At 52.0% G+C, this 25,895-nt stretch overlaps 1 protein-coding gene across 11 annotated transcripts in view; it reads right to left on the reverse strand.

Annotated features, from left to right (window-relative positions):
- The window catches only part of LOC101951133 (rootletin-like), a 152,720-nt gene that overhangs the window by 91,635 nt on the left and 35,190 nt on the right, over positions 1–25,895 (reverse strand). For all 11 annotated transcript variants that reach the window (XM_065579132.1, XM_065579135.1, XM_065579131.1 and 8 more), the window contains 6 exons: positions 24,515–24,607; positions 23,024–23,116; positions 18,327–18,419; positions 16,828–16,920; positions 12,131–12,223; positions 10,632–10,724 (listed from right to left, as the gene is read on the reverse strand). In XM_065579132.1, coding sequence (XP_065435204.1) covers positions 10,632–10,724; positions 12,131–12,223; positions 16,828–16,920; positions 18,327–18,419; positions 23,024–23,116; positions 24,515–24,607 — 558 coding nt within the window. The remainder of the gene's footprint in view (positions 1–10,631; positions 10,725–12,130; positions 12,224–16,827; positions 16,921–18,326; positions 18,420–23,023; positions 23,117–24,514; positions 24,608–25,895) is intronic.

Consider the following 25,895-nt stretch of genomic DNA (forward strand, 5'->3'; position numbering starts at 1 on the left):
CTGGCTGCAGGGAGCTGAGGGAAGGTACCTGGAGTGGAGCAGGGCTGGGGGAAGGCCAAGGGAGCTGGGTAGCTCTGGCCTGGAAACGCCCCAGGCTGCGGCCTAGTGGAAGTCCAAACAGGTAATAGAGTTCCAGGGGACAGCAGAGGCAGCAGGTAAAAATCCAACCTTGCCTATGATGAGTGGAGTATACTGCAGTCTGCCCCAGGGAGTGGGGTCTTGTTGGTGACTGGCAGTAGCTTATGATTGAGCTGAGATGGGGGTGGGGGTTCCCCCTGGAGGGGAGACCCAGAGACTGAGGGTTGTACTGCCAGGGGGGAAACACCCCAGTGGAAAGGGGCACCGGAGTCCAGGGAAGGACATGGGGGCCCAGCAGTAGCGAGACACCGGCTGACAGAGGGTGCTCCGGAGGGTGGATGCTAATTCCCTGAGAAACCAGCAGGAGGTGCCGCAGCGGTGAATCTCACATTGCTACAGTCACCCAAGCAGCAGCACAATGTTCCAGGGACGTTCCTCTGGAAGGTTAATGATGTGTGAGTGGAGGCAGAGTGCTGAGATACTGCTGTTTGAATTTCTTATGCTCATGAAAGAGCTTGCAAAATGGATACCAGTGCCATAACTAGTCATTTTAGCACTCGAGGTGAGCAATCATATCAGTGCCCCCTGCTAGAGCCCTGTATAGGATTATATAGTTATTCCAGCTCCCATCCTGCCCCACAATACCCACTCTGACTCCACCCACTCCCGCGTTGTTTGTTGAATTTTTATCCTGCTGCCACTGTTATAATTGCAGTTCTTGTGGGACGTGTGGAATCCCAGGGCATTCTGAAGCAGTACTAGCATACCGTGGGTCCTGAGAACCAACGGACATAATAGTGGGAAGAAGACAATAATTCATCAACAATGTGGGAGTGAGTGGGAGTGGGTACTGCGGGGGTGATACAGGAGTGGGATTAAAGAAGTAAAATCCCATTCTGCAGATTACATGAATGCCCAGCTTTGAAGGCAGAGTCACCACCAGCAGCAGCACAGAAGTAAGGGTGGTTTGGTATGGTATTGTCCTTCTTACTTCTGCGCCACTGCTGGCAACAGCTCTGCCTTCAGAGCTGGGTGGCTGGAAAGCAGTGGCTGTTGGAAGGGTGCTCAGCTCTGAAGGCAGCACCATTGCCAGCAGGAACACAGAAGAAAGGGTTGCACTGGTATGGTATGATATTGTAAGCAGAGTCAGGATGAGCTCTACCCTGACATCTGGTGGTGAATTATGGCGAGTGTGGAAAAGAACTCTAGGGGCTGATCTTGTTTGCATAGGCACACCCACTCGCCTGGCAGGAAACAACAGCAACTCAAAGTGGTTACTTTGGCTGGTGTGGGATCCCCAGTTTCTCTGTTATTGGGGCAGGAAGAATAAAGTTTTGTTACCCTGATTCTGTGAATCAAGGCCAGTGGAACTGGTGTATGACAGAAGGACTGAGTGAGTCATTCACCATTACCTAAGTAGCATTTGCTTGTCAAGGGGCATGGGTTACAAAACCCAGTGAATTGAGAGAGGATGGGGACAGGTATTGGTACCTGGTGGTGTGGGTCCCTTTTGTGGGCCTGAAACACCAATTGCACCTCCTCCTCTCTCCACTGTTGAATGTCAGAGCTAACTTTGATTCCCTTAGGAGTCTAGTTACAGACTGTTGAGCTGAGTTCACTTTGGGCCAATAGTGCACCAGCACTGGGGCTCCCCTACTAAGAACTGAAATCACTAAGAGCTGAAATCACAAAAGAGCTAAAGCTATTTAAGAGCTGAGATCACTGAGGCTGTGTTAACTAGTGGGGGAGCCTGAAGCTAAGCTAACTTAGCTTAGCGGAGGTGAGCGGAGCGGCTGGAGGAGCAGCTAGCAGAGCCTTGTGGGAGCTGCCCAAGGGACGACTGGAGCGGAGCGGCGCGGCTCACAGGTCGGTGAGCGGAGCGGAGCGGCGCGGCTCACAGGTCGGTGAGCGGAGCGGAGCGGCGCGGCTCACAGGTCGGTGAGCGGAGCGGAGCGGCGCGGCTGCCAGAGCAGTTCGTGGGACGGCAGGAGTGGGACTGCGGGTGGAATGGAGCAGTTCGTGGTGAAGGCTGCGGTGGAACCCCACGGAGAAGCAGCCGGTTGGCCTCGGATCACGTAAGGTGCCCCTTAACACCCTGCTCACCCCCCCCCCTTTGAACTCTGGGGCTGCACTGATCATGGACAGAGGCTTTGGGGGGTTGTCGGACTTTTGTGATTCTTGGGTTGCTGGACCCAAGAGACTTTGGGATTGGTGGACTTTTGGGACTTTGGTGATTCTTGGGTCGCTGGTTTCAAGAACCAATGGGAGAGGACACGGCCCAATTTGCTGGCGTGGGTCTTCGCTCATGGTTTGGTCTAAGAACTCTAGTTCTGGTGTTTTTCCAATTTAATGCTGATGTTGTTTACCTCATGTTATTAAACATTTTCTGTTACACTCAGACTCCGTGCTTGCGAGAGGGGAAGTATTGCCTCTTAGAGGCGCCCAGGGGGTGGTATGTAATTGTCCCAGGTCACTGGGTGGGGGCTCGAGCCGGTTTTGCATTGCGTTATTGAAACGGAACCCCTAGATACAGAACCCGGCCCTTGTTGCTGCCAACTTAGATGGGCAGAAGGGTTACATTTTTGGGGGCTCGTCCGGGATCCCCTGGGTCAGTACCCCTCGCAAGCACCTGTTGAGTGTTCCCCTGCATTGGGAAACAATTGTGGTTATATTTTGAGGAAACTGCTGTTTGTATAATGGCTAATATGTCGGGTTTGTTGGGCCCTGGCCCTGCAGCCTCTAGCTCAGGGGCCACAGCCTCAGCCAATGATTGGGCAAAAGCACTGGGGCAAATATTGGAAAAGATTGTGTTGTCCCATGCTAGGTCAAACTCTTGTCGTGAGTTAAGGTTATTTGCTGGGGCAGAGGAGTTCGAACCCTGGTTGGAGCATACCACTGAAATGCTGCAGGAGTGGGCCGTACCTGATGCAGAAAAGCGAAGATGTCTGATAGAGAGCCTTAGTGGCCCAGCATTAGATGTGATTCGCACCCTGAAGCTCATTGACCCTGGGGTCAGTGTGAAGGACTGCCTAGAGGCCCTTGATCATACCTTTGGGAGTGTAGAGGGCCCTGAAGACAGTTACTGTAAGTTCCTTAATTCCCGACAGCAAATTGGCGAGAAGATTTCAGCCTATATACAGAGGCTGGAAAGACTGCTTCAGAGAGCTGTCATGAGGGGTGCAGTGACTGCTGAACAGATGGATCGGACCAGACTGGCTCAAATTGTAAGAGGAGCTCAATATCAGAACTCGATTCTACTCCATCTCCGGCTAAGAGAACGACGGGAACATCCCCCAAGCTATTCCCAGCTGATAAAGGAGGTCAGAGAAGAGGAAGAAAGGCAGGCTGCCAGCGAGTTTTGGGAAGCCCAAACATTGGAGCCAGCCGGCACAACACCACTGCAAATGACCAGTGTACTGATAGTGAGCACCACAGAGGAACTTGCCCAACAAGTGCAGGTCCTGACAGAACGGATAGCTGAACTGCAAAGCACCATTGACCAAGCTAAGACTTCCGGGAATAAGGAGCCTCTGACCGTGGCGATGGAGAAGTCAGCATTTAGAGCCACCATCCCATCTGGGCGAAGAGGGAAAGGACAATTCTTCTGCTACCGATGTGGTCAGGATGGACACAGTGCTGCCAAGTGCCATAATGAAGAAAACCCCTCCTTAGTGTATGGAAAGCTGAGGATCAGTTGGGAGAGATCCGGTAGCTGCCAGAGAGTCCGGGGACGGGGACCACCCAGGCCTGCAGGATTTGAAGATTCCCCCAGAAAAGACTGTCCAGCTGGGATCCCCGCAGGACTGATAGGGCCTCGAGCAGAGGTCATGGTGAAGATTGAAGGGGTGGAGTGTAAAGCCGTGCTTGACACTGGATCTCAAGTGACTATTATATTTCAGTCATTCTACCAACAAATGCTTAGGCACCTGCCTATACAGCCACTGACTGGCATTGGTCTGTGTGGCCTCAGCATGGATGAATACCCCTACCAAGGGTATGTCATAGTGCACCTGGAATTCCCAGAGGAGGTTGCTGGGGTAAGAGAAGAGGTGGACACAGCTGCATTAATATGCCCTGACCCTAAAGGGACCTCTGATGTGTCTGTGCTGATAGGGACCAACTCCAGTCTCTTCAAGGTGCTCGCGGATTACTGCAGACGACGGGCTGGGGACCAGTACCTGAATACCCTGATGATCCATACGCTTTGTGCTGAAGCCTATAGGAAGATTGAGGGTGCTAAAAAGGAGACATCTGAGCTACCGATTGGGGCGCTGAAGTACATGGGCACAACCCCGTTAGTAGTGCCTGCAAGGACGGAGCAAGAAGTGCTTGTCATGAGTACTCAGCTGAAAGGCAGTAAAGGGGCATTAGCAATGGTGGAGCAGCCAGTTGAAGGAGAGCTCCCGGAAGGAGTGCTGGTCCCCAGTGGAGTCATAACCCTACCTGCTGAAGCCCAGGAAAAGGTGACTATACTGATTGCTAATGAAACAAGTCGAGATGTTGTTGTGAAGCAAGGACAAAAGATAGCGGATCTCTTTGAGCCTGAATCAATTGTAAAACCCCAGTGTGAGACTCAAGTTCCGCCAATAGACCCTGCAAAGTTTGACTTTGGAGATTCACCGTTGTCCGAGGAGTGGAAAGATCGCCTGAGGAGGAAACTTTGTGAAAGATCCAAGGTGTTCTCATTGCATGAGTGGGATGTGGGATGTGCAAAAGGAGTAGAGCACAACATCAGACTACATGACTCTCGACCTTTCAGGGAGAGATCTAGGAGGATTGCCCTCTCCGAGATGGAAGATGTGCGACAACATCTTCAGGAGCTGGCTGCGAATGGCATCATTACAGAGTCCCGCAGCCCATATGCCTCACCCATTGTGGTGGTCCGTAAAAAGAATGGGAAAATCCGGATGTGTATTGACTACCGCACCCTAAACCGCCGTACTGTGGTTGACCAGTACACAATGCCCCGAGTCCAAGATGCCTTAGACTGTTTGCTGGGAAGCCAGTGGTTCTCTGTGTTGGATCTTCGGAGTGGATACTACCAGATCCCTCTGGGTGAAGCAGATAAGGAGAAGACAGCCTTCATCTGCCCATTAGGGTTTTATCAGTTTGAACGCATGCCCCAAGGGATCTCTGGAGCACCTGCCACATTTCAACGTCTTATGGAGAAAGTTGTGGGAGACATGAATTTACTGCAAGTGTTAGTTTATTTGGATGACCTGATAGTGTTTGGAAGAACCTTGGAGGAGCATGAAGAAAGACTTCTTAAAGTGCTTGATAGGTTAGAGGATTATGGTTTGAAGCTTTCAATTGACAAATGCCAGTTCTGCAGGACCTCAGTGAAGTATGTGGGTCACATCGTGTCCCAAGAGGGTGTGAGTACTGATCCCGATAAAATAGAAGCCCTCACTACATGGCCATGTCCAAGTAACTACAGAGAACTCAAGACCTTTCTTGGGTTTAGTGGCTACTATCGAAGATTTGTGAAAAACTATGCTACGATTGTAAAACCTCTGAATGATCTTACCAGGGGATACCAGTCCAGCAGGAACAAATCTAAGACCAAGAATAAGGGAAGGTCCCCAAAGCCTCCTGTGCAGAGACACTATGGCCCCTTCGAACCCTTTGGGCCACGGTGGGATGAGAGATGTGAAAGGGCTTTTCGAGAAATCATTACTTGCCTAACTCATGCTCCAGTCCTAGTCTTTGCTGACCCAAGCAAGCCATTTATCCTGCATACTGATGCCAGTTTGGAGGGTCTGGGAGCAGTACTGTACCAGGAAGTGGAAGGAAGACGTAAACCTGTAGCCTTTGCCAGCCGAGGACTGTCTGATAGTGAAACTCGCTATCCCACCCACAAGCTGGAGTTCTTGGCCTTGAAATGGGCCATCACTGAGAAATTTAGAGACTACTTATATGGTGCTCAGTTCCAGGTGTGGACAGACAACAACCCACTGACCTATGTGTTAACAAGTGCTAAGCTGGATGCTACAGGGCAAAGATGGGTGGCCGCTTTGGCTAGCTATGACTTCAGCATTCAATACCGATCAGGGAGAAGCAATGTAGATGCGGATGCATTGTCCAGGCGTCCACAGGCACCAGGAGTTGCTGTGATACCCACAGATGGAGTGAGGGCTATTTGCAGTGTGAGTCGCCGGGAGCCAGAGTCCCATGAGAGTCTTCATGGATGTGCTGCAGAAGCTTTGGGCCTGCCCCCTGAATGCGTGCCTTCTGCTTCAGTGAACTATATTGCGTTGGACCAATCTCCTTTGCCCATGCTCAATGCGGCTGACTGGCAGGAAGCCCAGCTGCAAGATATTGGCATTCGTGATACACTACTTGCCAAAAGGGAGGGGCGAAGCCCAGCTGTGGTTGTCCCACCTAACCCGGAGGGTAAACTACTATTGAGAGAATGGACCAAACTAAAACTGATTCAGGGAGTGCTACATCGAGTGACCACAGACCCTTTACAAAAGCAACGAGCACAGCTAGTGCTGCCAAAAGAGTACAGAGCCCTGGCCATGAGGGCCCTGCATGATGACTTTGGACATTTAGGGATGGAGAGGACCCTGGAACTTCTTCGTAGTAGATTCTATTGGCCCCGGATGGCTGAAGATGTTCGTAGGAAATGTGAGACTTGCGCTCGATGTGTTCAAAGGAAAACTCTGCCCACGAGGGCTGCATATCTCAAGAACATCACCAGCACCAAACCTTTGGAACTGGTATGCATCGATTTCTTGTCTTTAGAAGTAGACAAGAGGAATATTGGGAACATTTTAGTAGTGACTGACCATTATACACGATATGCGCAGGCATATCCCACGCGTGATCAGAGGGCCACCACTGTTGCTCGAGTACTGTGGGAGAAATATTTTTCAGTTTATGGATTTCCAGCCCGGATACACTCGGATCAGGGGCGGGACTTTGAGAGTCATCTTCTGAAGGAGGTGCTGAGGATAGCGGGAATTAAGAAGTCTAGAACAACGCCTTATCACCCGCAAGGTGATCCTCAGCCAGAGAGGTTCAACCGAACCCTATTAGATATGTTGGGGACTTTGCGACCAGAGCAGAAAGCAACCTGGAGCCAACATGTTGCATATCTGGTGCACGCCTACAATGCCACAAAGAATGATGCTACAGGAGTCACCCCATATCTCTTAATGTTTGGACGAGAACCAAGATTACCCATAGACCTGTGCTTTGGTGTATCAGAGGATGGAGATAGCTATGAAACTCATCAGCAATATGTATCCCGACTGAGAGAAAAGCTGCGGGATGCTTATCACTTAGCTACATCTGCGGCTCGGAAGAACGCCGACCGCAACAAACATCGATATGATGCTAGGGTACGTCTGCAAGAACTCCAGCCAGGGGACAGAGTTCTGCTGCGAAATTTGGGTATTGCTGGCAAACACAAGATAGCCGACAGATGGAAGGCAATACCTTACTTGGTGATGGAAAAGCTAGGAGACCTGCCGGTCTACAAGATCAAACCTGAAGAGGGTCCAGGGCAGACAAAGACAGTGCATAGAAACCTTTTGCTCCCTGTGGGGGAATTGGTAGGCACCCCGTATGAGATGGGCCACAACAGGGCAACTGGGCAGAACGAAGGTGCTGGACCAAAGCCGCCCTCCAACGTGGACAGCCAGCCCCCTGCAGCTAACCTACCCCCATGCAGCACATCCGAGAGTGAGTCTGAGGAGGAAGACACAACCATGGTGTATCCTGGGATGGAGACAAGATTTCAGTCTCGATCAGCTGAATCAAAAGAGAGCTCTTCTTCTTCCGCCCTAAACCCCATGGCAGAAGTATTTAGGCCCATTCCTGACACCCCTGAGCGACTGGTGGGACCCCCATGTGATGACACACCCAGGTTATTGGATAGTGGAGACATACAGGTGGAGGATGTCCTGGGCACCTTGGACCCTCCACTGTTAGAACTAGAAATGCAGGGGCCTATGCCAGTAGCCGAGGGACCCTCAAAGGAAACCTCTCCATCCATCGTTCAAGAGGCTGTCCCACGCACCACGGCAACAGAGATTCTCAATAGACGAGACAGGGTAATAAGACCAGTAAAACGGTTGACTTATGATGCACCTGGGGTAACTAGTGAGGAACCAATATGTTTAGCACACAGGCTTGTGGAAGCTAAAGTGGGCTATCTGAGGCCCTTTGGAGGGAACCAGTGAGTTGTTATAATAGGGAGTGTGATTTGTCGGGACGACAAATTTTCGGCTGGGGGGAGGATGTAAGCAGAGTCAGGATGAGCTCTACCCTGACATCTGGTGGTGAATTATGGCGAGTGTGGAAAAGAACTCTAGGGGCTGATCTTGTTTGCATAGGCACACCCACTCGCCTGGCAGGAAACAACAGCAACTCAAAGTGGTTACTTTGGCTGGTGTGGGATCCCCAGTTTCTCTGTTATTGGGGCAGGAAGAATAAAGTTTTGTTACCCTGATTCTGTGAATCAAGGCCAGTGGAACTGGTGTATGACAGAAGGACTGAGTGAGTCATTCACCATTACCTAAGTAGCATTTGCTTGTCAAGGGGCATGGGTTACAAAACCCAGTGAATTGAGAGAGGATGGGGACAGGTATTGGTACCTGGTGGTGTGGGTCCCTTTTGTGGGCCTGAAACACCAATTGCACCTCCTCCTCTCTCCACTGTTGAATGTCAGAGCTAACTTTGATTCCCTTAGGAGTCTAGTTACAGACTGCTGAGCTGAGTTCACTTTGGGCCAATAGTGCACCAGCACTGGGGCTCCCCTACTAAGAACTGAAATCACTAAGAGCTGAAATCACAAAAGAGCTAAAGCTATTTAAGAGCTGAGATCACTGAGGCTGTGTTAACTAGTGGGGGAGCCTGAAGCTATATTGCTAAGCTAACTTAGCTTAGCGGAGGTGAGCGGAGCGGCTGGAGGAGCAGCTAGCAGAGCCTTGTGGGAGCTGCCCAAGGGACGACCGGAGCGGCGCGGCTCACAGGTCGGTGAGCGGAGCGGAGCGGCGCGGCTCACAGGTCGGTGAGCGGAGCGGAGCGGCGCGGCTGCCAGAGCAGTTCGTGGGACGGCAGGAGTGGGACTGCGGGTGGAATGGAGCTGTCGTGGTGAAGGCTGCGGTGGAACCCCACGGAGAAGCAGCCGGTTGGCCTCGGATCACGTAAGGTGCCCCTTAACACCCTACTCACCCCCCCCCCCTTTGAACTCTGGGGCTGCACTGATCATGGACAGAGGCTTTGGGGGGTTGTCGGACTTTTGTGATTCTTGGGTTGCTGGACCCAAGAGACTTTGGGATTGGTGGACTTTTGGGACTTTGGTGATTCTTGGGTCGCTGGTTTCAAGAACCAATGGGAGAGGACACGGCCCAATTTGCTGGCGTGGGTCTTCGCTCATGGTTTGGTCTAAGAACTCTAGTTCTGGTGTTTTTCCAATTTAATGCTGATGTTGTTTACCTCCATGTTATTAAACATTTTCTGTTACACTCAGACTCCGTGCTTGCGAGAGGGGAAGTATTGCCTCTTAGAGGCGCCCAGGGGGTGGTATGTAATTGTCCCAGGTCACTGGGTGGGGGCTCGAGCCGGTTTTGCATTGCGTTATTGAAACGGAACCCCTAGATACAGAACCCGGCCCTTGTTGCTGCCAACTTAGATGGGCAGAAGGGTTACAATATGATAACATGACCAACAGGATCCTGGTTCCGCTGCAGGACTCTATCCCTTCCCTTTTTTCTCTGTCCATTTTTCCACCTCCTTTGGCTTTGCACCCTGGGCAGCTGCCCCCTCAACCAACCCTGGTTACAGCCCTGATGGATACAACTGTGTTGAGAATTGGAAGAAAAACATATTTCAGAGGAAAAAATAGAGATATTTTCTTGTACCTTGTCATAAACAGATAGTTAAGGGTTAATGACTCTTTTACCTATAAAGGGTTAAGAAGTTCACCTAGCCTAGCTGACACCTGACCAGAGGAACCAATGGGAGGACAAGATGGTTCAAAGGGAAGGAGGGAAGTTCCCTTTATCTAGTCAGTTTTCACTTTGGACCGGAGTGGGAAAGCTCCAGAATTCAGCCTCTTATTAAGTAGTGAGTATTAGTGAAGGAAATAAATAGGTTTATGTTTATTTCTTTGTAACTTGTCTTGTGCAATTAGAGGAATAGTCAAATTGGGTATTTGGGTATTTTTGTGTGTGTGTGTGTGTGTGTGTAACTAAGTTTTTGCCCAGGGGAACATCCTCTGTATTTGGAATCTCTTGTCTGTGAGAGCAGCTGGTATGCTAATCTCTCCCAGAGGGTTTTCTTTTTCTTTTCTTTTCTTTAATTAAAAGCCTTTTTCTTAATACCTGATTGATTTTTCCTTGTTTTCTAGATCCAAGGGGGTTGGATCTGTGTTCACCAGGAAATTGGTGAAGTCTCTCAAGGCTACCCAGGGAAGGGAATTAGTCCTTGGGAGTGGTGGCAGCCAGACCAGATCTAAGCTGTTAACTGAGCTTAGAGCTTCTCATGCAGGTCCCCCACATCTGTACCCTAAAGTTCAGAGTGGGCAAGGAACCTTGACATACCTAATACATTTTCTGGTTCTTTTCTGTGGGCTTCATCATCCATCTTTGTGTCCGTTTCCTTTTTCTCACCAGCCGGCTCATTCTCACTTGCACCTGATTTAGAAAAGTACAACCACAGTGCTGCTCAATCACTTTTAATAGTGGGGGTGCTGAAAGCCAGCCCTCTTACTCCCTTGCCCCTCTTCCCCCAACGCTAGTGCCGGGAGCAGGGCCTTGTATCCGGGAGAGGGAGACCCGGATGGGGTAAGGAGGCTGAGGCTGGGGCCACTATTGGAGCTGACATGGGGACAGAAGCGGAGTCCTGGATGTGGATGAAACATTAGACCGTGGGCATTGGGCTGTCAGTGAAGACGTGGCATGGACTCAGCATCTGGGACCCCACATTCGGGGCCGCGACTGGAGCCATGGGTAAAACCACATGAGGCTACAGCACCCCCTACACCCTTAGGTCCCGCACCTATGTACAATCCTATCTACTTCTGACCTTGTGACTTTATCTCAAACACTATTTATGCTTATTACCTCAACATTAACTGATGGTCACTGTATGAAGTGTTGATGCTAATCTGTCACACAAGCAGCAGCACAACTCTCCAGAGACGTTCCTCTGGAAGATTAATGATTTGTGAGCGGAGGCAAAGTGCTGAGCTACTGCTGTTTGAATTTCTTATGCTCATGAAAGAGCAATATGTATATCAGTGCCATAACTAGGCATTTTAGCACCCAAGGTGAGCGATGATATTTGTGCTTCCTGCGAGAGCCCTGCATAGGATTCTGTTTGTTCCACCTCGCATCCTGCCCCACAATACCCACTCCCACTCCACCCACTCCAGCATTGTTTGTTGAATTTTTATCCTGCTGCCACTGTTATGGCTGTGGGTCTTGTGGGACGTGTAGAATACCAGCAAGTTCTGCAGTGGGACTAGCATATTGTGGGTCCTGCAAAACCAAGGGCCATAATAGTGGGAAGAAGACAATAATTCATCAACAATGTGGGAGTGGGTATTGCGGGGATGATACAGGAGTGGGATTAAGTAAATAGAAATCCCATTCTACAGACTACATGAATGCCCAGCTTTGAAGGCAGAGTCACCACCAGCAGCAGCACAGAAGTAAGAGTGGCTTGGTATGGTATTGTCATCCTTACTTCTGCGCTGCTGCTGGTGACAGCACTGTCTTCAGAGCTGGATGGCTAGAAAGAAGTGCCTGTTGGAAGGGTGCTCAGCTCTGAAGACAGCACGATTTCCAGCAGTAACACGGAAGAGAGGGTGTCACGGGTATGGAATGATATGGTAACATGACCCACAGGATCCCGATCCCGCTGCAGGCCTTTACCCCCTTCCCTTTTTTCTCTGTCCATTTTTCCACCTCCTGTGGCTTTACACCCTGGGCAGCTGCCCCCTCAACCAACCCTGGTTACAGCCCTGATGGATACAAGTGTATTGAGAATTATAAAGAAAACATATTTCAGAGAAAAAAATAGAGATATTTTCTTGTACCTAATACATTTTCTGGTTCTTTTCCACAGGTTACATCATCCATCTTTGTGTCCGTTTCCTTTTTCTCAGCAGCCGGCCCATTCTCACTTGCACCTGATTTAGAAAAAGATGACCACACTGTTGCTCTATCACTTTTAATAGTGGGGGTGCTGAAAGCGAGCCCTCTTACCCCTCTCACCCCATTCCCCCAGAGCTAGTGCCCCGAGCAGGGCCTTGTCTCTGGGAGGGGGAGACCCAGATCGGGTAAGGAGGCTGAGGCTCGGGCCATTTTGGGGTCTGGTGTGGGGCCAGGAGCAGAACCCTGGGTGTGGATGACAGATTTGACCATGGGCGTGGGGCCATTAGCAAAGACCTGGGCATGGACCCAGCATCCAGGACCCCATGTTCGGGGTCGGGAGTGGAGCCTTGGGTCAAACCTCGTGGGGCTGAAGCACCCCCCACACCCATAGTTCCTGCACCTATGTACGACCATATCTTCTTCTGACCTGTGAGATTATCACAAACATTAATTATGCTTATCGCCTCAACAATAACTGATGGTCACTGTGTGAAGTGTTTACGCTAATGTGTCACCCTGTAGCGGGGCAGTAACCCCGCTCCTGCCCTGAGGGGTTAAAACCGCCCTTGGAGAGGGCTGTGGTTGGGGAAACCTGGGCTGATCGGGGAAGTAACCACAGCTGGGCCGTGCCCCAGTCAGGCCGCAGCTGGCCCTATAAAAAGGCTGTGAGCCAGGAGCTCGGGAGACTCTCTCTAGACTTTGAGAGGGAGGGACCAGGCTGCAGGGAGCTGAGGGAAGGTACCTGCAGTGGAGCAGGGCAGGGGGAAGGCCAAGGGAGCTTCGGCCTGGAAACCTCCCAGGCTGCTGCCTAGTGGAAGTCCAAACAGGTACGCGGGTTGCAGGGGACAGCCCAAGGCTAGGCAGAGGCAGCAGGTCCAAATCCAACCTTCCCTACGATGAGTGGCGTATGCTGCAGTCTGTCCCAGGGAGCTGGGGCAGGTTGATGACTGTCAGTAGCCTAAGACTGAGGCAAGGTGGGGATAGGGGGTGGGGGTTCCCCGTGGAGGGGAGACCCCGAGACTGAGGGCTGTACTGCCATGGGGCAGAACCCCAGTGGAAAGGGGCACCAGAGTCCAGGGAGGGACATGGGGGCCCAGCGGTACTGAGACACCGGCTGACAGAGGGTGCTCCGGAGGCTGGAAGCTAATTCCCTGGGACACCAGCAGGAGGCGCCGCAGCGGTGAGTCTCGCATCACTACAAGTGGTGGAGAATGCAGGGAATTGCGGTCCGCCCCTTATACAAGGGACAAGACAGAATAGCGGGACTATTGCCCAGACGTAAAGACAAGGGGACAATGGATCCCAGGTACACTGGGGGTTATTATGTGGAGACCCCAGGTTCCATCCCAGGCTGGGCCCCAGGGTCAGCGCCCCAGAGGAAGGAGAGAGACGACCTGCAGGTGATCCGGGAGGCCCAACAGGGAATATGGGAGGTCCAGTGGGGCCTCCATGAACAATTGGGCTGGCTGGTGGAGGGACAGCAGGCCCTAACCTAACTCCTTCAGCTGGAGTTCCGAGGTGACAGCGGAGGGCCTGAGCAGCGGAGCGCCAAGGCCAGGAGGCCTGTGGCAGGGCGCAGGGCTTGCTACACCTGCCGACAGATAGGACATTTAAAATGGGACTTCCCAATTGGGGTGGGGGCAGGGCGCCGCATCCCAAGCTGGGACCAGGACAGGTCTCAAAGCCAGTCTGCCGGGTGAAAGAACCCAGGCGACTGCTGACCTGTTGGGCCTGTGGGCGACAGGGCCACATGCCGTGGACATGCCCAGGCCCGACGTGGAAGGTGTAGATCAGTCCCGGCAAGGGGACGGAACCCCAAAGGGAACATGGGAAGCCCCAGAAAGCACGGAGGTGGGTTGCCTGCTGGAGCTGCCAGGTACCCTGACATATTCGGAGGCACTTCCCCCTCAGGGGAACTGAGTGGAGGACAGAGGAGGTGCCTGTGCATCTGGAAGGGCCAGAATAGGAGAAGGCAGTAGCCGGGACAGAGGGGACCCCAAAGGAGGTCGAGATCCAAACCATCGCAGGGCAACTTTCCAGTAAGGAAACCCAGATAGAGTGGGCTCGGCAAGAGGCTGAGGCCCAGCTGTGCCACGTACAAAGGACTAAAAGAACCCAGACTCTGAAGGAAGAGGGCCTGGGAGACTTGGGCCTGCGTGAGCAGCTGGAGATGGTGGAATAAGCCTGTCGGACGGCTGAGGCAGGGCTCCAAAAACATGCCAGCAGCAGGAAGATCTGTCCTGAAAGCTAAAAGACTCTGAAGAAAGATGAGAGCGGCTGGTGGGACATCTCCGGGCAGCACAGGTTAGAGAACCCCCCTTCCCACAGGCGTGGGATTTTGAGGGGGGGATATAGCAGGACAGTAACCCCACTCCCTGAAGGGTTAAAATAGCCCTTGGAGAGGGCCATGGTTGGGGAAACCTGGGTTGATCGTGGAAGTAACCACAGCTGGGCCGCTCCCCAATCAGGCTGCAGCTGGCCCTATAAAAAGGCTGTGAACTAGACCCTCAGTAGACTCTCTCTCTAACTTTGAGAGGGAGGAACCTGGCTGCAGGGAGCTGAGGGAAGGTACCTGGAGTGGAGCAGGGCTGGGGGAAGGCCAAGGGAGCTGGGTAGCTCTGGCCTGGAAACGCCCCAGGCTGCGGCCTAGTGGAAGTCCAAACAGGTAATAGAGTTCCAGGGGACAGCAGAGGCAGCAGGTAAAAATCCAACCTTGCCTATGATGAGTGGCGTATACTGCAGTCCGCCCCAGGGAGTGGGGTCTTGTTGGTGACTGGCAGTAGCTTATGATTGAGCTGAGATGGGGGTGGGGGTTCCCCCTGGAGGGGAGACCCAGAGACTGAGGGTTGTACTGCCAGGGGGGAAACACCCCAGTGGAAAGGGGCACCGGAGTCCAGGGAAGGACATGGGGGCCCAGCAGTAGCGAGACACCGGCTGACAGAGGGTGCTCCGGAGGGTGGATGCTAATTCCCTGAGAAACCAGCAGGAGGTGCCGCAGCGGTGAATCTCACATTGCTACAGTCACCCAAGCAGCAGCACAATGTTCCAGGGACGTTCCTCTGGAAGGTTAATGATGTGTGAGTGGAGGCAGAGTGCTGAGATACTGCTGTTTGAATTTCTTATGCTCATGAAAGAGCTTGCAAAATGGATACCAGTGCCATAACTAGTCATTTTAGCACTCGAGGTGAGCAATCATATCAGTGCCCCCTGCTAGAGCCCTGTATAGGATTATATAGTTATTCCAGCTCCCATCCTGCCCCACAATACCCACTCTGACTCCACCCACTCCCGCGTTGTTTGTTGAATTTTTATCCTGCTGCCACTGTTATAATTGCAGTTCTTGTGGGACGTGTGGAATCCCAGGGCATTCTGAAGCAGTACTAGCATACTGTGGGTCCTGAGAACCAACGGACATAATTGTTGATGAATTATTGTCTTCTTCCCACTATGTGGGAGTGAGTGGGAGTGGGTACTGCGGGGGTGATACAGGAGTGGGATTAAAGAAGTAAAATCCCATTCTGCAGATTACATGAATGCCCAGCTTTGAAGGCAGAGTCACCACCAGCAGCAGCACAGAAGTAAGGGTGGTTTGGTATGGTATTGCCATTCTTACTTCTGCGCCACTGCTGGCAACAGCTCTGCCTTCAGAGCTGGGTGGCTGAAAAGCAGTGGCTGTTGGAAGGGTGCTCAGCTCTGAAGGCAGCACCATTGCCAGCAGGAACACAGAAGAAAGGGTTGCACTGGTATGGTATGATATGATAACATGACCCACAGGATCCTGGTTCCGCTGCAGGACTCTATCCCTTCCCTTTTTTCTCTGTCCATTTTTCCACCTCCTTTGGCTTTGCACCCTGGGAAGCTGCCCCCTCAACCAACCCTGGTTACAGCCCTGATGGATACAACTGTGTTGAGAATTGGAAGAAAAACATATTTCAGAGGAAAAAATAGAGATATTTTCTTGTACCTTGTCATAAACAGATAGTTAAGGGTTAATGACTCTTTTACCTATAAAGGGTTAAGAAGTTCACCTAGCCTAGCTGACACCTGACCAGAGGAACCAATGGGAGGACAAGATGGTTCAAAGGGAAGGAGGGAAGTTCCCTTTATCTAGTCAGTTTTCACTTTGGACCGGAGTGGGAAAGCTCCAGAATTCAGCCTCTTATTAAGTAGTGAGTATTAGTGAAGGAAATAAATAGGTTTATGTTTATTTCTTTGTAACTTGTCTTGTGCAATTAGAGGAATAGTCAAATTGGGTATTTGGGTATTTTTGTGTGTGTGTGTGTGTAACTAAGTTTTTGCCCAGGGGAACATCCTCTGTATTTGGAATCTCTTGTCTGTGAGAGCAGCTGGTATGCTAATCTCTCCCAGAGGGTTTTCTTTTTCTTTTCTTTTCTTTAATTAAAAGCCTTTTTCTTAATACCTGATTGATTTTTCCTTGTTTTCTAGATCCAAGGGGGTTGGATCTGTGTTCACCAGGAAATTGGTGAAGTCTCTCAAGGCTACCCAGGGAAGGGAATTAGTCCTTGGGAGTGGTGGCAGCCAGACCAGATCTAAGCTGTTAACTGAGCTTAGAGCTTCTCATGCAGGTCCCCCACATCTGTACCCTAAAGTTCAGAGTGGGCAAGGAACCTTGACATACCTAATACATTTTCTGGTTCTTTTCTGTGGGCTTCATCATCCATCTTTGTGTCCGTTTCCTTTTTCTCACCAGCCGGCTCATTCTCACTTGCACCTGATTTAGAAAAGTACAACCACAGTGCTGCTCAATCACTTTTAATAGTGGGGGTGCTGAAAGCCAGCCCTCTTACTCCCTTGCCCCTCTTCCCCCAACGCTAGTGCCGGGAGCAGGGCCTTGTATCCGGGAGAGGGAGACCCGGATGGGGTAAGGAGGCTGAGGCTGGGGCCACTATTGGAGCTGACATGGGGACAGAAGCGGAGTCCTGGATGTGGATGAAACATTAGACCGTGGGCATTGGGCTGTCAGTGAAGACGTGGCATGGACTCAGCATCTGGGACCCCACATTCGGGGCCGCGACTGGAGCCATGGGTAAAACCACATGAGGCTACAGCACCCCCTACACCCTTAGGTCCCGCACCTATGTACAATCCTATCTACTTCTGACCTTGTGACTTTATCTCAAACACTATTTATGCTTATTACCTCAACATTAACTGATGGTCACTGTATGAAGTGTTGATGCTAATCTGTCACACAAGCAGCAGCACAACTCTCCAGAGACGTTCCTCTGGAAGATTAATGATTTGTGAGCGGAGGCAAAGTGCTGAGCTACTGCTGTTTGAATTTCTTATGCTCATGAAAGAGCAATATGTATATCAGTGCCATAACTAGGCATTTTAGCACCCAAGGTGAGCGATGATATTTGTGCTTCCTGCGAGAGCCCTGCATAGGATTCTGTTTGTTCCACCTCGCATCCTGCCCCACAATACCCACTCCCACTCCACCCACTCCAGCATTGTTTGTTGAATTTTTATCCTGCTGCCACTGTTATGGCTGTGGGTCTTGTGGGACGTGTAGAATACCAGCAAGTTCTGCAGTGGGACTAGCATATTGTGGGTCCTGCAAAACCAAGGGCCATAATAGTGGGAAGAAGACAATAATTCATCAACAATGTGGGAGTGGGTATTGCGGGGATGATACAGGAGTGGGATTAAGTAAATAGAAATCCCATTCTACAGACTACATGAATGCCCAGCTTTGAAGGCAGAGTCACCACCAGCAGCAGCACAGAAGTAAGAGTGGCTTGGTATGGTATTGTCATCCTTACTTCTGCGCTGCTGCTGGTGACAGCACTGTCTTCAGAGCTGGATGGCTAGAAAGAAGTGCCTGTTGGAAGGGTGCTCAGCTCTGAAGACAGCACGATTTCCAGCAGTAACACGGAAGAGAGGGTGTCACGGGTATGGAATGATATGGTAACATGACCCACAGGATCCCGATCCCGCTGCAGGCCTTTACCCCCTTCCCTTTTTTCTCTGTCCATTTTTCCACCTCCTGTGGCTTTACACCCTGGGCAGCTGCCCCCTCAACCAACCCTGGTTACAGCCCTGATGGATACAAGTGTATTGAGAATTATAAAGAAAACATATTTCAGAGAAAAAAATAGAGATATTTTCTTGTACCTAATACATTTTCTGGTTCTTTTCCACAGGTTACATCATCCATCTTTGTGTCCGTTTCCTTTTTCTCAGCAGCCGGCCCATTCTCACTTGCACCTGATTTAGAAAAAGATGACCACACTGTTGCTCTATCACTTTTAATAGTGGGGGTGCTGAAAGCGAGCCCTCTTACCCCTCTCACCCCATTCCCCCAGAGCTAGTGCCCCGAGCAGGGCCTTGTCTCTGGGAGGGGGAGACCCAGATCGGGTAAGGAGGCTGAGGCTCGGGCCATTTTGGGGTCTGGTGTGGGGCCAGGAGCAGAACCCTGGGTGTGGATGACAGATTTGACCATGGGCGTGGGGCCATTAGCAAAGACCTGGGCATGGACCCAGCATCCAGGACCCCATGTTCGGGGTCGGGAGTGGAGCCTTGGGTCAAACCTCGTGGGGCTGAAGCACCCCCCACACCCATAGTTCCTGCACCTATGTACGACCATATCTTCTTCTGACCTGTGAGATTATCACAAACATTAATTATGCTTATCGCCTCAACAATAACTGATGGTCACTGTGTGAAGTGTTTACGCTAATGTGTCACCCTGTAGCGGGGCAGTAACCCCGCTCCTGCCCTGAGGGGTTAAAACCGCCCTTGGAGAGGGCTGTGGTTGGGGAAACCTGGGCTGATCGGGGAAGTAACCACAGCTGGGCCGTGCCCCAGTCAGGCCGCAGCTGGCCCTATAAAAAGGCTGTGAGCCAGGAGCTCGGGAGACTCTCTCTAGACTTTGAGAGGGAGGGACCAGGCTGCAGGGAGCTGAGGGAAGGTACCTGCAGTGGAGCAGGGCAGGGGGAAGGCCAAGGGAGCTTCGGCCTGGAAACCTCCCAGGCTGCTGCCTAGTGGAAGTCCAAACAGGTACGCGGGTTGCAGGGGACAGCCCAAGGCTAGGCAGAGGCAGCAGGTCCAAATCCAACCTTCCCTACGATGAGTGGCGTATGCTGCAGTCTGTCCCAGGGAGCTGGGGCAGGTTGATGACTGTCAGTAGCCTAAGACTGAGGCAAGGTGGGGATAGGGGGTGGGGGTTCCCCGTGGAGGGGAGACCCCGAGACTGAGGGCTGTACTGCCATGGGGCAGAACCCCAGTGGAAAGGGGCACCAGAGTCCAGGGAGGGACATGGGGGCCCAGCGGTACTGAGACACCGGCTGACAGAGGGTGCTCCGGAGGCTGGAAGCTAATTCCCTGGGACACCAGCAGGAGGCGCCGCAGCGGTGAGTCTCGCATCACTACAAGTGGTGGAGAATGCAGGGAATTGCGGTCCGCCCCTTATACAAGGGACAAGACAGAATAGCGGGACTATTGCCCAGACGTAAAGACAAGGGGACAATGGATCCCAGGTACACTGGGGGTTATTATGTGGAGACCCCAGGTTCCATCCCAGGCTGGGCCCCAGGGTCAGCGCCCCAGAGGAAGGAGAGAGACGACCTGCAGGTGATCCGGGAGGCCCAACAGGGAATATGGGAGGTCCAGTGGGGCCTCCATGAACAATTGGGCTGGCTGGTGGAGGGACAGCAGGCCCTAACCTAACTCCTTCAGCTGGAGTTCCGAGGTGACAGCGGAGGGCCTGAGCAGCGGAGCGCCAAGGCCAGGAGGCCTGTGGCAGGGCGCAGGGCTTGCTACACCTGCCGACAGATAGGACATTTAAAATGGGACTTCCCAATTGGGGTGGGGGCAGGGCGCCGCATCCCAAGCTGGGACCAGGACAGGTCTCAAAGCCAGTCTGCCGGGTGAAAGAACCCAGGCGACTGCTGACCTGTTGGGCCTGTGGGCGACAGGGCCACATGCCGTGGACATGCCCAGGCCCGACGTGGAAGGTGTAGATCAGTCCCGGCAAGGGGACGGAACCCCAAAGGGAACATGGGAAGCCCCAGAAAGCACGGAGGTGGGTTGCCTGCTGGAGCTGCCAGGTACCCTGACATATTCGGAGGCACTTCCCCCTCAGGGGAACTGAGTGGAGGACAGAGGAGGTGCCTGTGCATCTGGAAGGGCCAGAATAGGAGAAGGCAGTAGCCGGGACAGAGGGGACCCCAAAGGAGGTCGAGATCCAAACCATCGCAGGGCAACTTTCCAGTAAGGAAACCCAGATAGAGTGGGCTCGGCAAGAGGCTGAGGCCCAGCTGTGCCACGTACAAAGGACTAAAAGAACCCAGACTCTGAAGGAAGAGGGCCTGGGAGACTTGGGCCTGCGTGAGCAGCTGGAGATGGTGGAATAAGCCTGTCGGACGGCTGAGGCAGGGCTCCAAAAACATGCCAGCAGCAGGAAGATCTGTCCTGAAAGCTAAAAGACTCTGAAGAAAGATGAGAGCGGCTGGTGGGACATCTCCGGGCAGCACAGGTTAGAGAACCCCCCTTCCCACAGGCGTGGGATTTTGAGGGGGGGATATAGCAGGACAGTAACCCCACTCCCTGAAGGGTTAAAATAGCCCTTGGAGAGGGCCATGGTTGGGGAAACCTGGGTTGATCGTGGAAGTAACCACAGCTGGGCCGCTCCCCAATCAGGCTGCAGCTGGCCCTATAAAAAGGCTGTGAACTAGACCCTCAGTAGACTCTCTCTCTAACTTTGAGAGGGAGGAACCTGGCTGCAGGGAGCTGAGGGAAGGTACCTGGAGTGGAGCAGGGCTGGGGGAAGGCCAAGGGAGCTGGGTAGCTCTGGCCTGGAAACGCCCCAGGCTGCGGCCTAGTGGAAGTCCAAACAGGTAATAGAGTTCCAGGGGACAGCAGAGGCAGCAGGTAAAAATCCAACCTTGCCTATGATGAGTGGCGTATACTGCAGTCCGCCCCAGGGAGTGGGGTCTTGTTGGTGACTGGCAGTAGCTTATGATTGAGCTGAGATGGGGGTGGGGGTTCCCCCTGGAGGGGAGACCCAGAGACTGAGGGTTGTACTGCCAGGGGGGAAACACCCCAGTGGAAAGGGGCACCGGAGTCCAGGGAAGGACATGGGGGCCCAGCAGTAGCGAGACACCGGCTGACAGAGGGTGCTCCGGAGGGTGGATGCTAATTCCCTGAGAAACCAGCAGGAGGTGCCGCAGCGGTGAATCTCACATTGCTACAGTCACCCAAGCAGCAGCACAATGTTCCAGGGACGTTCCTCTGGAAGGTTAATGATGTGTGAGTGGAGGCAGAGTGCTGAGATACTGCTGTTTGAATTTCTTATGCTCATGAAAGAGCTTGCAAAATGGATACCAGTGCCATAACTAGTCATTTTAGCACTCGAGGTGAGCAATCATATCAGTGCCCCCTGCTAGAGCCCTGTATAGGATTATATAGTTATTCCAGCTCCCATCCTGCCCCACAATACCCACTCTGACTCCACCCACTCCCGCATTGTTTGTTGAATTTTTATCCTGCTGCCACTGTTATAATTGCAGTTCTTGTGGGACGTGTGGAATCCCAGGGCATTCTGAAGCAGTACTAGCATACCGTGGGTCCTGAGAACCAACGGACATAATAGTGGGAAGAAGACAATAATTCATCAACAATGTGGGAGTGAGTGGGACTGGGTACTGCGGGGGTGATACAGGAGTGGGATTAAAGAAGTAAAATCCCATTCTGCAGATTACATGAATGCCCAGCTTTGAAGGCAGAGTCACCACCAGCAGCAGCACAGAAGTAAGGGTGGTTTGGTATGGTATTGCCATTCTTACTTCTGCGCCACTGCTGGCAACAGCTCTGCCTTCAGAGCTGGGTGGCTGAAAAGCAGTGGCTGTTGGAAGGGTGCTCAGCTCTGAAGGCAGCACCATTGCCAGCAGGAACACAGAAGAAAGGGTTGCACTGGTATGGTATGATATGATAACATGACCCACAGGATCCTGGTTCCGCTGCAGGACTCTATCCCTTCCCTTTTTTCTCTGTCCATTTTTCCACCTCCTTTGGCTTTGCACCCTGGGAAGCTGCCCCCTCAACCAACCCTGGTTACAGCCCTGATGGATACAACTGTGTTGAGAATTGGAAGAAAAACATATTTCAGAGGAAAAAATAGAGATATTTTCTTGTACCTTGTCATAAACAGATAGTTAAGGGTTAATGACTCTTTTACCTATAAAGGGTTAAGAAGTTCACCTAGCCTAGCTGACACCTGACCAGAGGAACCAATGGGAGGACAAGATGGTTCAAAGGGAAGGAGGGAAGTTCCCTTTATCTAGTCAGTTTTCACTTTGGACCGGAGTGGGAAAGCTCCAGAATTCAGCCTCTTATTAAGTAGTGAGTATTAGTGAAGGAAATAAATAGGTTTATGTTTATTTCTTTGTAACTTGTCTTGTGCAATTAGAGGAATAGTCAAATTGGGTATTTGGGTATTTTTTTGTGTGTGTGTGTGTAACTAAGTTTTTGCCCAGGGGAACATCCTCTGTATTTGGAATCTCTTGTCTGTGAGAGCAGCTGGTATGCTAATCTCTCCCAGAGGGTTTTCTTTTTCTTTTCTTTTCTTTAATTAAAAGCCTTTTTCTTAATACCTGATTGATTTTTCCTTGTTTTCTAGATCCAAGGGGGTTGGATCTGTGTTCACCAGGAAATTGGTGAAGTCTCTCAAGGCTACCCAGGGAAGGGAATTAGTCCTTGGGAGTGGTGGCAGCCAGACCAGATCTAAGCTGTTAACTGAGCTTAGAGCTTCTCATGCAGGTCCCCCACATCTGTACCCTAAAGTTCAGAGTGGGCAAGGAACCTTGACATACCTAATACATTTTCTGGTTCTTTTCTGTGGGCTTCATCATCCATCTTTGTGTCCGTTTCCTTTTTCTCACCAGCCGGCTCATTCTCACTTGCACCTGATTTAGAAAAGTACAACCACAGTGCTGCTCAATCACTTTTAATAGTGGGGGTGCTGAAAGCCAGCCCTCTTACTCCCTTGCCCCTCTTCCCCCAACGCTAGTGCCGGGAGCAGGGCCTTGTATCCGGGAGAGGGAGACCCGGATGGGGTAAGGAGGCTGAGGCTGGGGCCACTATTGGAGCTGACATGGGGACAGAAGCGGAGTCCTGGATGTGGATGAAACATTAGACCGTGGGCATTGGGCTGTCAGTGAAGACGTGGCATGGACTCAGCATCTGGGACCCCACATTCGGGGCCGCGACTGGAGCCATGGGTAAAACCACATGAGGCTACAGCACCCCCTACACCCTTAGGTCCCGCACCTATGTACAATCCTATCTACTTGTGACTTTATCTCAAACACTATTTATGCTTATTACCTCAACATTAACTGATGGTCACTGTATGAAGTGTTGATGCTAATCTGTCACACAAGCAGCAGCACAACTCTCCAGAGACGTTCCTCTGGAAGATTAATGATTTGTGAGCGGAGGCAAAGTGCTGAGCTACTGCTGTTTGAATTTCTTATGCTCATGAAAGAGCAATATGTATATCAGTGCCATAACTAGGCATTTTAGCACCCAAGGTGAGCGATGATATTTGTGCTTCCTGCGAGAGCCCTGCATAGGATTCTGTTTGTTCCACCTCGCATCCTGCCCCACAATACCCACTCCCACTCCACCCACTCCAGCATTGTTTGTTGAATTTTTATCCTGCTGCCACTGTTATGGCTGTGGGTCTTGTGGGACGTGTAGAATACCAGCAAGTTCTGCAGTGGGACTAGCATATTGTGGGTCCTGCAAAACCAAGGGCCATAATAGTGGGAAGAAGACAATAATTCATCAACAATGTGGGAGTGGGTATTGCGGGGATGATACAGGAGTGGGATTAAGTAAATAGAAATCCCATTCTACAGACTACATGAATGCCCAGCTTTGAAGGCAGAGTCACCACCAGCAGCAGCACAGAAGTAAGAGTGGCTTGGTATGGTATTGTCATCCTTACTTCTGCGCTGCTGCTGGTGACAGCACTGTCTTCAGAGCTGGATGGCTAGAAAGAAGTGCCTGTTGGAAGGGTGCTCAGCTCTGAAGACAGCACGATTTCCAGCAGTAACACGGAAGAGAGGGTGTCACGGGTATGGAATGATATGGTAACATGACCCACAGGATCCCGATCCCGCTGCAGGCCTTTACCCCCTTCCCTTTTTTCTCTGTCCATTTTTCCACCTCCTGTGGCTTTACACCCTGGGCAGCTGCCCCCTCAACCAACCCTGGTTACAGCCCTGATGGATACAAGTGTATTGAGAATTATAAAGAAAACATATTTCAGAGAAAAAAATAGAGATATTTTCTTGTACCTAATACATTTTCTGGTTCTTTTCCACAGGTTACATCATCCATCTTTGTGTCCGTTTCCTTTTTCTCAGCAGCCGGCCCATTCTCACTTGCACCTGATTTAGAAAAAGATGACCACACTGTTGCTCTATCACTTTTAATAGTGGGGGTGCTGAAAGCGAGCCCTCTTACCCCTCTCACCCCATTCCCCCAGAGCTAGTGCCCCGAGCAGGGCCTTGTCTCTGGGAGGGGGAGACCCAGATCGGGTAAGGAGGCTGAGGCTCGGGCCATTTTGGGGTCTGGTGTGGGGCCAGGAGCAGAACCCTGGGTGTGGATGACAGATTTGACCATGGGCGTGGGGCCATTAGCAAAGACCTGGGCATGGACCCAGCATCCAGGACCCCATGTTCGGGGTCGGGAGTGGAGCCTTGGGTCAAACCTCGTGGGGCTGAAGCACCCCCCACACCCATAGTTCCTGCACCTATGTACGACCATATCTTCTTCTGACCTGTGAGATTATCACAAACATTAATTATGCTTATCGCCTCAACAATAACTGATGGTCACTGTGTGAAGTGTTTACGCTAATGTGTCACCCTGTAGCGGGGCAGTAACCCCGCTCCTGCCCTGAGGGGTTAAAACCGCCCTTGGAGAGGGCTGTGGTTGGGGAAACCTGGGCTGATCGGGGAAGTAACCACAGCTGGGCCGTGCCCCAGTCAGGCCGCAGCTGGCCCTATAAAAAGGCTGTGAGCCAGGAGCTCGGGAGACTCTCTCTCTAGACTTTGAGAGGGAGGAACCAGGCTGCAGGGAGCTGAGGGAAGGTACCTGCAGTGGAGCAGGGCAGGGGGAAGGCCAAGGGAGCTTCGGCCTGGAAACCTCCCAGGCTGCTGCCTAGTGGAAGTCCAAACAGGTACGCGGGTTGCAGGGGACAGCCCAAGGCTAGGCAGAGGCAGCAGGTCCAAATCCAACCTTCCCTACGATGAGTGGCGTATGCTGCAGTCTGTCCCAGGGAGCTGGGGCAGGTTGATGACTGTCAGTAGCCTAAGACTGAGGCAAGGTGGGGATAGGGGGTGGGGGTTCCCCGTGGAGGGGAGACCCCGAGACTGAGGGCTGTACTGCCATGGGGCAGAACCCCAGTGGAAAGGGGCACCAGAGTCCAGGGAGGGACATGGGGGCCCAGCGGTACTGAGACACCGGCTGACAGAGGGTGCTCCAGAGGCTGGAAGCTAATTCCCTGGGACACCAGCAGGAGGCGCCGCAGCGGTGAGTCTCGCATCACTACAAGTGGTGGAGAATGCAGGGAATTGCGGTCCGCCCCTTATACAAGGGACAAGACAGAATAGCGGGACTATTGCCCAGACGTAAAGACAAGGGGACAATGGATCCCAGGTACACTGGGGGTTA

The sequence above is a fragment of the Chrysemys picta genome, unplaced genomic scaffold (genome assembly GCF_011386835.1).
Source record: "Chrysemys picta bellii isolate R12L10 unplaced genomic scaffold, ASM1138683v2 scaf105, whole genome shotgun sequence".
In the NCBI taxonomy this organism is placed as follows: domain Eukaryota; kingdom Metazoa; phylum Chordata; order Testudines; family Emydidae; genus Chrysemys; species Chrysemys picta.